We start from the raw sequence: 16,677 nt of genomic DNA on the forward strand, positions 1-16,677 counted from the left end.
GAGCTGACGGCATCCAGGTGACTTTAAGGATATCTTTGACCTATCCCCAGAGGTGATCAACTGGATTAAAAACCTAAATGTTAAAATATGATTAATATTCTGTCTGATGCTTGTCATAAATTTCATATTTGTATTTACCTGAATGTAGATGTTTTACTTTTTTTATTTTTTATTTATATTATCATATATGTGTATCTTATCTATATTCATGTGTATTTTATCTTATTTTCTTTTAACTATGTGTACAAGCCATACGATAAATAAAATAAATAAGCGAACACATCATCCACATAGCATAGTCAAACAGTGGGTTTTTGTGGGACTGAGTTTAAGGCTTTTTCTGTAAGTCTCAATAAAAACGTTGGCCAGGGGTGGGGAGAGTGGTGAACCCATGGCTGTCCCCTGTATCTGTTTGTAGAATTTTCCTTGCCAAACGAAATAGCTTGAGTTCATTGTGAACTGAAATAGGGCTGAGATATCAGAGGAAATTTGGCTTAGATGAGATGAGCTCTAAGGTATCTTTGAGAGGGACATTTCTGAATAGGCAGGAGACATCAAAACTGACCATTATGTCAGTGTGTTGGAGTGAGAGGTTTTCTATAGCTTCGAAGTGGGCAGTTTTTTTTTTATGTGTGATGGTGTGTTGCCAGTATAGTGTGTGAGCGCTTTGGCTAAATGTTTGACTAATTTGTATATGGGGGAATCAAGGCATCCACAATGGGACATAATGGCACATTTTGTTTGTGGATTTTTGGTAGTCCATATATTCAGGGGTGGGGGGGGGGGTCTAGAGTTAAAAGGCTTTTGTTTGTCAGTAACTTCTTCAGGTCAAGAAATAACTTTCTTAAGGAGCCTTTGGAGTGTTCTGATTTGGGAGCTGGTGGGATCATATTCAATAGGGAGGTAGGTAGACCGATCTAAAAATAAAGAAGTAAGCTTACCTGTATAGTCTGTTTGGTTGAGAACCACAGTGGAATTTCCGTTATCCGCTTGGGTAACAGATAACTATTTCGCTGTCGCTCTTCATTTCTTGTAGAGCAGTTTTTGGTGGTTTTGCTCTGGTCAGTTTGGTCAGATAAGTGCACACAGGCAAAAAAAAGCCTGAGTGCACTTATCATAGTTTTATGTTCCCATGAAGATGGCAATGTAACATTGCCGAAATATAGAAAGTATTGATTCAAGTTTTCTTTTAATTAATATTTAGTATACGCTGTAATTTCCTGAAATAATTTAATAGTCATGTATTATCAATGTATAAGCTTATCAACAAGAATTACTATCATCCACGGAGATTCTGTCGCACGCAATGCCCGCCAATACGACAAATTAAAGCTGAAGATATCATGACAACTAAATCATTTGACCTTCTTAAAATGCTGCCAGGATAGTAAAGTAATTGTGTGAAATTAAAGCACCGCTTCTCTTCACATAAGGCACCCGACATCAATGAGGCTATTCATGCGTTAGAAGAAGAGCTTGCTGCTACTCTGAGCCATGACCTTTGGACGATTCTATATGACATCTTGTGCGCTTCAGCAGATAAAGAATTTTAATAAATACGATGTCAGCATATCAAAAAATTTGAAAAGGAACTCTACCTCCAAACCCCAACTACCACTCAACACAGTAACTAACCTGTCTTCCATTACCTTGAAGCCTGAAGCACTCAGCAGACTTGCACGTGGCCACAATTTTGCCTTAGCTCCGACGAAAATACCTTAAAAAGAAATAATGATGCAGATAGAACATGGAATCCTCAACCTTCCCAGCAATATTTCCAACATCAGACTGGATGTAGCTGGTGTTCTGACCAAAGCAAAACCACCTATCCAAGGAAGAATAGAAAGCTCTACAAGAAATGAAGAACAACAGAGGAACAGTAATCACCAAAGTGAATAAGGGAATTGCCACTGTGGTCCTCAACCATCTGCTTTGGTGGATGGTTGAGTTTACTTTTAAGCGTACAGACTATACAGGTAAGCTTACTCCTTTATTGTTAGATTGGTCTACCAACTCCATATTGAATATGATCCCACCAGCTCCCAAATCAAAACACTCCAAAGGCTCCTTAAGAAAGTTACTTCTTGGCCTGAGGAAGTTACTAACAAACTAAAGTCTTTTAACTCTAGCCCCCCCCCAATATATGGACTACCAAAAATCCATAAACAAAATGTGCCATTACGTCCTATTGTGGATGGCATTGATTCCTCCCACATACAAATTACCCAAACATTTAGCAAAAATGCTCATACACTATACTGGCAACACACCATTACACATCAAAAACTCAACCCACTTCAAAGCCAGTATGGAAAAACTTCTCACTCCAACACACTGGCATAATGGTCAGTTTTGTTGTCTCCTCCCTATTCACAAATGTCCCACTCAAAGATACCTTAGAGCTCATCCAAGCCAAATTTCCTCCCGATATTTCAACCCTATTTCAGTTCACAATGAACTCAGGCTATTTCGTTTGGCAAGGAAAATTCTATAAACAGAGGAGACAGCCATAGATTCTCCACTCTCTCCCCATCTGGCCAACTTCTTTATGGAGACTTTTGAAGAAAAAGCCTTAAACTCAGCCCCCCAAAAATCCACTGTTTGACTAAGCTACATGGATTATGTTTTCACTATTTGGCTACATGACTCAGATACACTCCACATCTTCTTAACACACTTGAACAATAAACACTCCAGAATCCAGTTCATCTTGGAAAAAGTAAAACAGCAGTCTTCCATTCCTAGACACTCTGATTACATTCCAGCCTGATGGAGTCTTGGCTTTCTCTGTTTAAAGAAAACCAACCCATACATACATTCTCCAGCAATTCCCACCACAACAATAAGGGGTTATAAAAACTCTATATAACTGGTCAAAATTAATCTGTTCAGATGACAGTGCCCTATCCACTGAACTAGACCACATCCTTAACACGTTCTTAGCCAATGGTTGCAATCCCCAAAAAATCCAGAAAAAATTAAAACCAGTTAACCACAACCCCCCCCCCCCTTTCATAACAAAGATTACACTAAATCTATCACCATTCCTTACAGCCTGGGCACCTCTGTAAAGTTAACCAAAATCCTAAAGAAATGACCTGACGACCTGTTACAAACTATTCAAGAAATTGGCATCCTTCTGCTCCACCAAAGACCAGCCACTTCCCCCCAGACATACCTAGAGTATAACAGGTCCCTTGCAGCTGTAAACTGTCCTACTATGGCCAAATAGGCAGGACAGCTAATATCAGGATATCCAACCACAAAGACTACATCCAGTTTCACCAATATAGCCATTCTGGGCTTGCTGACCATGCTCTGAATACCTGTCACAGAATATGATGGAAGAAAGCTACTTTACTACACTACAGCAAATATAAATACGAAAGATTGTTCGTGGACATCCGGAAAGGGGGATCCTGGCAGTCTTGCATTACTTTGGCCCCTGCTGAAGCAGGGGCCAAAGTAGTGCAAGACTCTCACCCCATGGTCCAGGGTCGGGATCCTAGACCTGCTGCTGTGCCGGTATAACGTCCAGGGTAGCCCTGGCATTCCACTCCTGAGCGCAGTCTTTGCTTGGCGAGTAGTGGGCATCTGTGTGTGTGGGGGGGGGGAGCTCTGCCACCGAATTAAAAATTCCTTAAATATGAATTCTTCATCCTCAAATGTTTCAGGGGCCCTAACAAAGTCCCAACCAAGTACTGATAATATAGACACAGCATATGGAAACAGAAGTAAGAAACAAAAGTTATCAGATACTAACATAAATGTACCAACCTTTTTAATCATTCATGCAACAGGTGAAAAACCAATTGGGAAAATGTCATTATCCAAAAAGGTTAGAAGGACTTGCAGGACCTCCCAAAACTGTCGAGAAATTGTGTTCTGGTGATATCCTAGTGTCAACAATGTGCAAACAACATTCCGAGAAACTACTGAGAGCAACGACAATGGGTGGAATACATATTGCAGTAACACCTCACAGAACACTCAATTCCAGTAGAGGAGTGATATCAGAATGGGATCTCCTTGATGTTCCTGATGAGGAGATATGTTCAAAGCTTAAAGATCAAGGAGCGACGGGTGTGAGGTACATTCTGATATGCAGGGATGGTCGCCTGGTCTCAACAAAGAACATCATCCTTACTTTTGAAACACCTAGGCCTCTGGCATCTGTAAAAGCAGGGTATCTCAGCTGTCCTGTTAGAATGTACATCCCTAACCCGCTGAAATGCTTTAAATGTCAAAGATATGGACATGCCCAAACTACCTGTCGTGGTTCTACTACCTGTGCCCGATGTGGTAGTAAAGAACATGATAATAAATCTTGCTGTGAAAAAGAAGCTAAATGTGTCAACTGTCAGGGAGATCATCCAGCATATGCTCGTGCATGGCAGAAATGGAAAGATGAAAAGTGATACAAAAAATTAAACCAGAACAAAACATAACATATCAGGATGCAAAAAGAAAGCTGGCCACCATTACACCTGTTCTATGATCCTCTTATGCTGAGTAACAATTAAAAAAGTGCCAACAGCAACTCAAACATGCATGTCTATTCCACCATAACTGAACTTTACGATCACAAGTGCTTCTCTTGTGATCATAAAATGGTCCCATTCGATGAAAACTCACCTGTCAAAAAAATTATGGTGGAGACTCCACTCAAAGATGAACCACCAGACACTCACACAGGAAAAATGGATACGTCGATACCCACTGAAAGCAAACTAAACATACCAACTGACCCTAACACATTTGATGTTTTGAACACTCTACCAGAGGAAGAGATGGGCACTGGCTGTCCATACTTCCCTAAAACAGTGGATAAATATAAATCTGACACAGGTAAGCCCTCAACCTCTCGAAAACCAGACAAGTCAATTAAATCAAGATAACAGAAAAATTTTTACAATGGAATCATGGGATCCGCCAGAATATTGACAATATCAAGATGTTGTTGCAGACACACAAACCTTTCTGTTTCTGTCTACAGGAAACTTACTTAAGACCCAATGAGGACCGTACCTTTAGGAATTTCACTGTTGTATGTAAGGATAGAACTCGAGATAGTCCTGCTCAAGGAGAAGTAGCTATACTAGTGGGCAGTCATATTTTTTTCCATCAGGTCCAAATTAATACTTCCCTGGAAGCAGTAGCGATTTGCTTCTCTGTGGGATTACTTATTACAGTATGTTCAATTTAATTACCACCAAATGCTGAGTTAAATGAAATTGATATTGATAACCTTATCTCGCAACTGCCGGAACCCATACTTTTGATTGGTGACTTTAACGGTCGCAATACTCTATGGGGTAGTGCCAACACTAATAGATGAGGTCGAATCATTGAAAAAATTCTTGATAATAAAAACTTTTATCTTTTAAATAATAAACTCAGTATTTTCTTCCGGGGTGTTTAAGGGTCAAAGCTATACAACTGAGAGAAGACCTCCACAAAGCCTTTAAAGGAATGCGGAGAACCGACTAGGGCTTCTGACCTAATGTCCAATCCTCACGTTCTCGTGGTGCACCCTGTTGGGCATCTACCTAGATACTGAACGAACGAGGATGGGCTGGCAATTTGGGATTTAGCCGACCAAATTATATTCTTATTGGCTTAAACCAAAATACAAAATGATGGTACAACATGACAAAAGGTTCATGCTAGATGGGGCATCGCCCAGTTAAACAAGACCAAATTATATTCTTATTGACTAAAACCAAAATACAAAATGATGGTACAACATGACAAAAGGTTCATGCCAGATGGGCCGTCACCCGGTTAAAAGACCCCTGTTGTTTTCGCCAGGGTGAACAGCGAAAAGTCAGCTACTGGAACAAATCTGAAAACACACTCAACCCCAACTCAACATCACCAGAGTTAAAGACCGGTACTATCAACATAAGAAGCCTGAATGGCAAAGAAATGGAGCTAGCTGAGCAATTATATAAGTACCAGATTGACATAATAGGGGTGACTAAAACAAAAAAGACAAAAACTGGTGAGCTCTTTCTGAGCAATAAATACAAAATGTTATATTCAGGCAATGACAATCAAGGAAAAGAAGAAGTAGCCCTAGTATTCAATACGAAATACAAGGCTAATCTTCTTGAATGGCAGGCAGTTTCAAGTAGTGTGATGTGGTGAAATGTGGTGAAAAAAAGGTTCTACTAAGGTAGAAGTGCAGGAATTTTTTGATGCTTTAGATAAAGCAACTGACACGGTAAAAATGGAAAAGTTGGTCTTTGTTCGGGATCTAAATAACAGAGGCAAATACCTATTGGATTTCTGCTCAGGACATGGACTGGTTATTACTTACATCATGTTCCAACATAAAAATGTGCACAAATTCACATGGAGAGAAGAGGCAAGGAATAAGAAGTCTCATTGACTATGTTATTATTGATAGTGATATTTTCTCTCTGGTACAGTACACCAGCGTGTACAGAGGATTTGAAATTGGAAGTGGTCACTATTGAGTCTTGAGCAGGATAAAATTGAATTTCATATTGAAAAGAATAACATGTAAGGAAGTTTTAAAGCGAATAAAAGTTGAGCAACTCTCAGATGTGAACTGTAGACTAAAATACACAAATATTATTCAAGAAAAAATGAAAGAGTTTGAGAACAAGAACCAAACCTTGGGGATTCAGAGCAAGCCTTAAAGCAAACCCTGATTCATCCAGTGAGGCATGTAGTGAGGATTGTCTGCAAGGATAGAAAAATCACAACTCCATGTTGGACACAGGAAGTTAAAGAGGTAGTGAAGGAATAGAAGAAGCATATCAAAAGTTCCTGACAAATAAGTCAGATTCTGTTCTTAGAGAATACAGAGACAAATGTAAGAAAGCTAAACACTGTGTAAAACTAGCTAAACAAAAGTCATGGGAGGACTTTGGCAAGAACATAGAAAATAAATATCAAGAAGGTGGTAAGATATTCTGGAGGTTGTTGAAGAAGTTTAGAAATGGAGGAAAGAGTTCTGTAAATGGAGTTAGAGATGATAAAGGTGACATAGAAACGGGAGAAAAAGATATCCTTGAAGTATGGAGTAATTACTTTGAAAAATTGCTAAACAAAACTAGCAGTGATGACAGCACAGTGGTAAAAAACACTCACCAAGCATACAGTAATAAATACATATCCATACTTGAAGTAGAAAAAGCCATCGAAGGCTTGAAATGTGGAAAGGCAGCAGGAGTAGATGATATTCGACCAGAAATGCTGAAGTATGGTGGTATAAAAGTCTTACAGTGGCTGCACTGTATAGTTCAGAAAGCCTGGACAGAGGGACAAATTCCCAATGATTGGAGTAGAGCTCTCATAGTACCCATATATAAAAAGGGAAACAAAACTGAATGTGAGAATTACAGAGGTATTTCCCTAATGAGTGTTCCTGGCAAGATTTATGCAAGTATAGTTGAGAAACGGTTGAGAAGTATTGTGGAAGAAAAGCTTGGTGAAGAACAAGCTGGATTCAGGCCAAATAGAGGCTGTCAGGATCAGATCTTCACTTTACGACAAATAGTCGAGAAAGCATGGGAATATAACAAAGATCTATATTTAAGTTTTGTTGATCTGGAAAAGGCATAAGACAAGGTGCCAAGAGAGAAGGTATTCAAAACGCTACAGTCATATGGTGTCAATGGGGCATTTTATCAAGCAATACTTAGTCTTTATTTGAGTTGTAAGTCAGCAGTTAGAATTGAAGGAAGTACAGGAAGATGGTTTAATGTTAAATCTGGTGTGAGACAAGGATGTACATTATCCCCTCTGTTATTCATTATTTATATGGATCACATTATGGAGGAAAGTGGTATTAAACATGATATCAAAATTGCAGTGTTAATATCAGCTCTTTGCTTTATGCGGACGATGTTATACTTCTAAATAAATCCGCTACAAGTCTGCAAGTTTCCCTGACTAAATTGAATAACTGTTGTAATAGATATTGTATGAAAGTCAGCAATAAAAAGAAAAAAACAATGAAAATAGGCAGAATCGTTGAAAATGTCAACTGCATTGTGAACGGAGAACCTGTGGAACAAGTAAAACATTTCAGCTACTTAGGCACGATTTTTAGCGAAGATGGTAAATTAAATATGGAAATAGATAACAGAATCAACAAAGCTGGTGTGGTAGGAAGTTAATTGAATAAATTCATATGGAATGAGAGAGAAATTATTCGGAACACTAAATTAGCTGTATACAAGACAGTGTTCAAACCACTTTTAACTTATGGATCTGAGAGCTGGGTCAGAAGTAAAACACTTGACCGAAGACTAAAGACCGCAGGTATGAGAGTCCTTAGAAAGATTAGAGGATTGAATAGATGGTATCAATGGCAATATCATATTAAAAACGAGGATATTAGTTAAGAACTTGACATTGCCAGCATCCAGGAATGTGTTAGCAGAGCTAATCTCAGGTGGTATGGTCACTTAAACAGAATGGGAGAGGAAAGATTAGCAAAACAAATGTTCTCTGCCAGGTTGGCAGGAAAACGACCCATAGGAAGACCAAGATATAGGTGGATTGATATGGTACAAAGTGCCTTAGACGATAGAAATATAATATCTGATAATGCTGGAGTCTTGACAAGTAACAGACTGATTTGGAGGAAAATTGTAGATAGGAAGTTAGTGATGATGTAAATTTTTCGTGTAGTACTATCATATCCTGTACACCCCTTGAGGGTACATGGCAGGAAATTGATGATGATGATACTTTCTTCCATATGTCTACCCGCTGATATTCTGCAATTGATCTTACAATCTGTTCCTCTTCCACTGCTCATGTGGGAAGTTGAAGAGAACATATATGGAAGTGATCACTTTCGTGTTCTTTGTACAATGTCTTCACAGGAACCATGTTCATCCACACAGATACCTATATGGAAAATGGACCAGGCTGACTGGAACACTTTCTCTCATCTTGCAAAATTTAATGCTGATGCCATCAGTCAATCACCTATCAGTGAAGCTGTAAAATATATAACAGAATGCATTGTCCAAGCAGCAACAACCTCTATCCCAAAAACATCATCTCGATTTCCAGTCTATCCAAATACTTAGTGGAATGTCAGGCAGCCAAAAAAAGATCAACATGGAGCATATTTCGTAGATACCCCACCACATCAAATTTAAAAACTTTCAAGCTTGCTCGAGCCAAAGCATGTTATGTAAGACATCTAAGTCAAAAACAATCATGGATCCAATTTGCTACATCAATTATTCAAATGACCAGTCCAAAAATTGTAGGGATAGAATCCGGAAAATGAAAGGCAGTTATAGTACACGCTGTTTGTCCACCTTAGACTATACATTTGGTCGTCGACTTACAACCGACTTCTGTTCTGGCTGACTGGTCGTATGTCGGCCATATTTTTGTTAACAGTATTCTTTATAATTTATTTTTATAATCTTTTAAATTTATAATTATGTATATTGTACATAATGTGAAAAATATTCCTTTGCTTCCTGTGAGTGTGCTGCAATTAGAGTTTGACTGTGTTATAAACAAGGAATTATAGATATTTTCAGTCTGTTTACACATTATATATATATATATATTTACTCTATGTATATAAAAAGATAAGCCGAAATTTGAAATGTTTTTATGTCACGTTTTTTGTCTTACTGGCTTACCAGCCCAGAACTCGGGGGAGTTGGGCGTTGTAGGCACCGGGGGGAGTCCCCTTAGTGTACACACACACACACACACACCTTCAGAATTGGATAACTAACTCATACAGTCTGAACAGGCTGAAGATATAGTATAGGTTGAAGATATAGTATCCAAATACTATATCTTCAACCCACAATCTTTACAAACCTTCATATAAGGACAGTAGCATACATTTTTCCTATCCTGTAAGTAGCCATCAACAAAGCCAACGAAGGGAAAGTAATTCTAACTGCAGCAATATTATGATATTTTCACTCTGCCACTAACTTTTGAAAATAAGTTGTCACAGGACACCATGTTTTTAATATAATTTAACAGTTTTCTTATCATTCTGTACATGACTAAGTTCTTAAGGATTGTGCCAAGAATCAAAACTGTCACTACATGTACATGCAATAGATGCAATTTTTTACAGGACTTAAGACATGCTTTTATTGTGTTAAACACTGACATTCACAGTGCTGAAATTGACTTTGTAATCAAGTAATGTGAGATTGTTCTGCAGGTTGCTTTGGGATAGACATGTTTTTTTTTTTATTTGAAGCCAAATTTTATATTAATAACTTCTCTTTATCAACTATTAACATTATGTTAATGCACAAAATAGTATAATATTGTATATAACACAGTTCTTTCAGAACTTGCCTTTTTCTACTTAATAAGTCTTATAGGACTTGAGGATTTAATCCTATAGAAACTAAATTGCTTCCTATTTTTCTGTTAATCTTCCCCCAGTATATATATTTAAGTCTAGTCTTCTTTGTTTTAATACTCATAGCTATATGGTTAAGCCATTTGATGTTTTCTTAGCTTGTTGTTTAGATAACATTGTAGTTCCCTGGTGATAAATTTATTACATGTTAACTCCTGCTATTAACCCTGCTATGTGTACTGCAGCAAGAGCCCTGTTTGCTTCATTGTCTATATCTAAATCCAGCTGGTCAGAGTGGTCCTGTTGATAGCATACTTGTTATCCAGATAACAGACTCTGGATAAAATCCTACCACAGACATGGATGTTTGCAAATGTCTCCAGATGGAAAATTAATTGTATTCCTCAGTGTGAGACCACTGGCCTTCTTATTGAAGGTCTGAAGTGACTTTAACAAGTTTTGTGGTTGGCGCTTGGCTAGACCAGGAGTTTCCATGGTAGATTATCCATTGTGTGGATAATCTGCCAAAATAATAATGATGATAATAATCCAGCTAACTAAGCATTATCTTTGGTTTCAGTGAACTGGTGGTCTGGATCCTTTCCATTAGTGAAAGATCATTAACTGTCTTATAAGTCTATCTCTATATGTTCAGTGGACATCCACAGATGCCGTATGGTCACTCCGATGCTCAGTGATGTGCCACACCAGGCCTTGCCATGTAGTCCTGTTGTTTGCTTTTCTGGAGACTTCAGCTCTCTGAAGATTAGTTGCTCCATACATACCAACCCTCCATCCATCTCATTGATGGCCTACCCCTTCCTCTTTTTCCAGGAACTTTACCCTCTATCACTGTTCTGAGAAGTCCTCCTTCCTCCTTTCAATGTATCCAAAATATTTTAACTTTCTTTTGTCAATATCCTTAAGGAGCCTTAAAGTTCTACTGATCTTTTCTAACACACATTCATTTGTATGCCTTTCAGTATATGATATCCTCAACAGCCTTCTGTATATCACATCTCGAAAGCAGATATCGTTTCCTTATCTGACTTCTTTAGGTTCCAAGTCTCGCATCCATAAGTCGCTGTTGGATAAACAACTGCATCCAAAATCCTCAACTTTGTTTCCATGGAGATAGATTCATCCTTCCAAATTTTAGGAATGTCTAAAACAACAGTCATTCCTAACCTTCTTCTGATCAGCAATTCTTCATATTAATAATGGATCCCAGGTACTCAAACTTGCTGGCTTCCTCGATTCTTTTTTCATTAAGATAAGCTTGTTCCTCAAGAACTTCCCTGTTTGTATTTCCTTTGAGAACCATTATCTCTGTCTTGCTAGGATTTAGTTGACGTTCTCTGTTATTACTGATCTTGTTAATTATGTCAAGAATTTGTCCTAGTTCTTCCATGTCATTACAAAGGAGTACTGTATCATCAGTCACAGTCAAAAGCTTTAGAGTAGTCTAAGAAACACTTTACCAGAGAAAGTCTAAATTTATTTATCTATATTTATATTTATATTTTTCTATGATTTGTCTAAGACAAAGGATCTAATCTCTGGTGCCCTTACCTTTCCTAAAACCTGCTCGTTCCTCAGGCATCTCTGCCTCAATCCTATTTAGCATGATTTTCAATAAAATTTTGCTTGCATGAGATACTAAACTAATAGTTCTATAGTTGTTGCATGCTTTCATATCTCCTTTCATATGTAGTGGTATGAAAACAGACTTCTTCCAGTCTCTAGGCCATGATCCTGTCTCTGATATCCTTGTATTCAATCTATGAAACACTCTTATACCTCTATCCTCTGTGGCCTTAATTAACCCTGCTGGGATTTCATCTGCTCCTGGTGCCTTATTGCTGTTAAGCTGCTTATAAGTGGAAATCTTTTTATTCTGAGTTATGATAGAGCTCTATATTGTAGTATTGAAACATTTTTAGCTGTTATAATTAAGATGGCTATATTTTCTGGCGAAGTTAATTAAATTAAGGGGATGAAAATCCCTTATTATTTTACAGCCAGTATGCGAAACTCTAAGATCGAAAACTACGATCTACGAGTTTCATGCCAAAGAAATTTTTAGCTGTTGTTTTGCCAGTCTTTGAAAAAGATTTCACTAGGAATAATTCTTATTAAAAAAATTTCTTGAATCTCTTCATTCCATTTGCATTCATAGCAAAACAGTACTTAATATTTTTTTGATGAAGATTTTTGAATGATATTTTTATTATTAACGAACAGTCTTAATTAAAGAATTAAACTATTAATGATTTAATTAAATCATTAAATTAAACTAGCTATTCTTTTTTATATAGATGAAGTAGAAAAAGAACAGAAGCCACAATTAAATCAGATGAAAGATTTTAATCCACATGCAGGAAAGCAACAGACCATTATAATAACATCACAACCACTTGCTGTTCATCAAGATAGATTAAATGAAAAGAGGAGAGATCCTGAAAAGAAAACTTTAAAGCAAAAAGGTAATGAATTCTTATGTGGCACTGTTAAAAAAAAATTTAAACCATCACTTTTCCAACTCTATTATTGTTGCATGTTGTTGCCCGCTCTCTGAAATAAATTTACTGTGGTAGTGATATGCATTATTTCAATGCCATGTTATTAAAACATTAGCTGATATTCATTAGTGTTCAAGTAAAATACTGTGTTTTACATAAAGAAAATTCTGCTGAAATGTTTTTTCAGCTAATTTTCAGTTGTCTTGTAGGTTATGAACATTGTGCTGTGTTTAGTCATATTAATAAGCTGTTTTAAAAAACAAAAGCTGTCTGAAAATCAGTATATGTATTCATTGATGTATAAGGAATAATTCCTTTCAGAGAGCAGAACTTCTGGAAGATGTGCAAGAATCACACTTGCCATTCTTGATTTTAATGGCAGCTGCCTTAGATTTTCAAACTGTTAAGGAATTTTTTTTTTTTTCCAAATAATCAAGAACAAATTATTTAAAATAAATTATTTATTTAAAATAGAACAACTTATAACATTCACATACAATATTCACATAAAATTTAACTCGCATGTGTGAGTCAAATTTTATGCAAGCCATTTCCCTGAATGCTTATGCAGGACTCACAACCATGCACACTGAATTTGATTGAAGCAAAAAAAAAATTGTTTGATGACCATGTTACATAGAATTATTTGATTTTTTTTTTTTTTTTTTTTTTTTTTAAAATCTTGCACAGGAAAAATTACAAAAGTATGCTTCAAAATGTACAATAAAAAGATTAAGAAAAGTGTCAGTACAAACACTTCATAATCAAAAATAATATGCTGATGTATGCTGCTGTGGAGGTTGGAAGCTGTGCAGATTTAGATGACTGCGGTGGCTTTTTTTCTTTTCTTTGTGGCAAGCAACCATTATCATTCACCCCTCTGTTAACTTTGAAGAATTATTCACTGTCTGGATCCCTCATTATTGAATTTCCCTCCATATTATTAATTGCTTTTCCATCTCTGATATAGTACTTGAATGATGTTTTCTGATCACTGTTGATCTAGAATATGTTGATCTTTTAGCATGTTTTTTTACATACATGCACTGTTCCTTTAAAATAATATTCACTGTTCAAGCAGTGAGACTTAATTCCTGTTCAATAGATAACAAACTTTGTCATGGTTATTACTTCTTAATCATTTTTCTTCAAAAAAAAAAACACTGATGCTCAACTGCAGGTCTCTGATCCAAAACAGTAGTAAAGTGCAATAAACTTTCATTCAGCTAATGTAATTCATTATCACCAACCAAGAGACACTGGAATCCTTATGGTGCAAATGCCAACATATTTTTGCCATGTTTTTTTTTTTTTTTAAAGTTTGCACCAGTTGGCAAAAATTACTTATAGTTAACAGGTAAAGTTCCTGGCATTGATGGCATCCTTCCAGAATTTCTTACCTTGGCTCAAGAGCAAAATCTTGGTTCTATAATTCTAATAATAAATGAATGCTTTCCAAAACTTTGGTATGAATCAAAGATAATAGCTCTGCCGAAACCTTAAGTCAACTGATGACCTAGTAACTACTGCCCTATAGCATTACTCTGTACTCCTCACAAACCTTTTGAAAAGATTATCCTCTCTAGAATTTATCCCCAAATAAAAGTCATATTACCCAGTGAATCGGCTGGATTTAGAGCTGACAAAAGGGACAAAAGGTGCCACAATCTGGCTCACAACTCATTTAGAAGAAGCTAGATACTAAAAATGTTTAAAAACAGGTGTATTGCCTTCATAGACATAACATCAGCTTATGACATTGTATGGAAGAAAGGCTTACTGTGTAAAGCAGCTAAAATAATCATCCGTCAAAAAAAAAAAAAAAACATTAGAACAAATGCTCTACAATAGGAAAATAAAGGTTCACCTAAATTCAAAAAATGCAGAACATTTATCTTACTGGGTGGATTGCCACAAGGATCAGTCCTCACCCCAGCTTTATTCAGCCTATACACAAGCGAGATCCCACCAACAGTTAGTCGAAAGTTTATCTGTGCTGATGACGTAACTATCACCACCCAAGACAGTACCTTCCAAGGCCATGAGGAAATATTGAACAAAAGATCTGACCTCACTACAAATTACTTTGAATGATGGGGATTATCTCTAGCAAAACCGTTGTTTCTGCTTTCAACCTAAATAACCACAAGGCTCATAGAAAAAATAAACTTCTGCAACAGGACTCTAATCCATGAAAGCAACCCTTGTTACTTTGGTGTCACACTTGACCATTGTCTAACTTACGGAAAACATTTGGAAAAAACTAAGTTAAAGATATCTGCCAAGAACAACAACATAAACAAGCTGACAGACACAACTTTGGGTTGTAAAGCTCGACTCTTAGAACAGCAGCCCTGGCTCTAGTCTTCCATGTTGCAGAGTATTGTTTTCACCAGTTGGGGTCTGAAATCATCACATGATTCTTGTAGACATACAGCTTAACATAATAATGAGGACCATCTCTGGTACCTTACAATTTGTTCTTTCCCACATCACTCCTCATGCTTCAGAAGAGAAGAAGCTATCATTAAAGAAATAGAGAAAATCAGAAATAAAGTATCTTCCTATTCATCAAGATATCTCTTCACCTCCAGTACTCCCATATGGCTTGCAGAATTATCAGATGATGATCCCCAGGACTGGTAGAGAAGACTCTGGAATGAACTACAAACAAGTACCTCATCATAGATCCAACCATCGAACCGTCAAGATTCAATCTATCTCGACACCTCTGGAGTTGGTTAAACAGATATTTAGGAATTGGATAAGGCTGTTGTGCCCACTACACCTGTGAGGAATTTCACAGTCACCCTTTTGATTGTGTAGTACTGCGCAGACTATGCATCATATCACTGATGACTTCCCCTTACACTCCTTTCCTGGAAGCCTCAGGAATTTGCATTTACTCCCAGACAGTGCCATTCGACTTGCTAACTGAACTGTCAGTCTGTATATAGTTTTGTTCAATTTCCCCCATATGCTAAATAATAAATAAGCCTAGAGTTTGAATTTATGTAAGTTAATTATTCCATAAGTTTGGGATTAGCTGTACCCAATCTAATTTGAAATTGTTAAAAAAAGAGAAAGAAAAAAGTAATATTTATTTTCTGTCCAACTAACCTACTAATGTAGAGCAAAAATCCCTTGGTTCTGTGGAAGCATACATATAATTTTTCGTACCTTGAGTTATTTTCTTCTCTTCTCCTTCCTAACATGGATTTTAGGCCATGTGGCCTGTTCTTGTCTCATGCCATTGCAAATGACTTTCCCTCTAGACTAAAGTAATGCATAGACACATAGATATCAAAGTATATGGTAATCCACTAGTGATGTGCTTATTAAAAAAAAACACAAAAAAAAACCTCCATCTTAATTTTTAGTACTAAGATTTAAGAATATAAGAAAAGCAATACTGTTAGAAAAAGCTGAACTAGCAAAAACTTTGAAAGTCTCTGTCATTATACAGCAGGACAACTGCAGTTACATCAGGATTGTGTTGTCACAGACTTATTATTATAGCCCTAACAAGAAGCTATCATCTTATTAATTAAAGGTCATAACTTTGCCCTTACACCCAGTCAAGTTCCAAAAGAAACAATAGTGCTTGTTGAATGAGGAATTTACAATCTGCCTCTGATTATAGCTAATAGCAGTCACTTGGGGATATAGCTAAAATCTGTAGCAGTACCAAATCTAAACTTCCCAAAAGCAATATTCCACTGAAAGAAATCATAGCAAAGAGTTGTACAATAACAAGAATATCATAAAAGTGGATGAAGGTAATGCTATTGTTGTAATGAATCAAACAGAATA

The 16,677-nt window shown here is 36.8% G+C and overlaps 1 protein-coding gene across 4 annotated transcripts in view; it reads left to right on the top strand.

The window, feature by feature from the left end:
* Nucleotides 1-16,677, top strand: part of LOC150108866 (uncharacterized) — a 377,690-nt gene that overhangs the window by 241,935 nt on the left and 119,078 nt on the right. For all 4 annotated transcript variants that reach the window (XM_090403872.1, XM_090403896.1, XM_090403887.1 and 1 more), the window contains exon 10: nucleotides 12,661-12,828. In XM_090403872.1, the coding sequence (XP_090259998.1) occupies nucleotides 12,661-12,828 (168 nt within the window). The remainder of the gene's footprint in view (nucleotides 1-12,660; nucleotides 12,829-16,677) is intronic.

Source organism: Typopeltis vanoorti, chromosome 2 (genome assembly GCF_054136105.1).
Source record: "Typopeltis vanoorti isolate ZY-2024b chromosome 2, IOZ_Tvanoo_1.0, whole genome shotgun sequence".
NCBI lineage: Eukaryota > Metazoa > Arthropoda > Arachnida > Uropygi > Thelyphonidae > Typopeltis > Typopeltis vanoorti.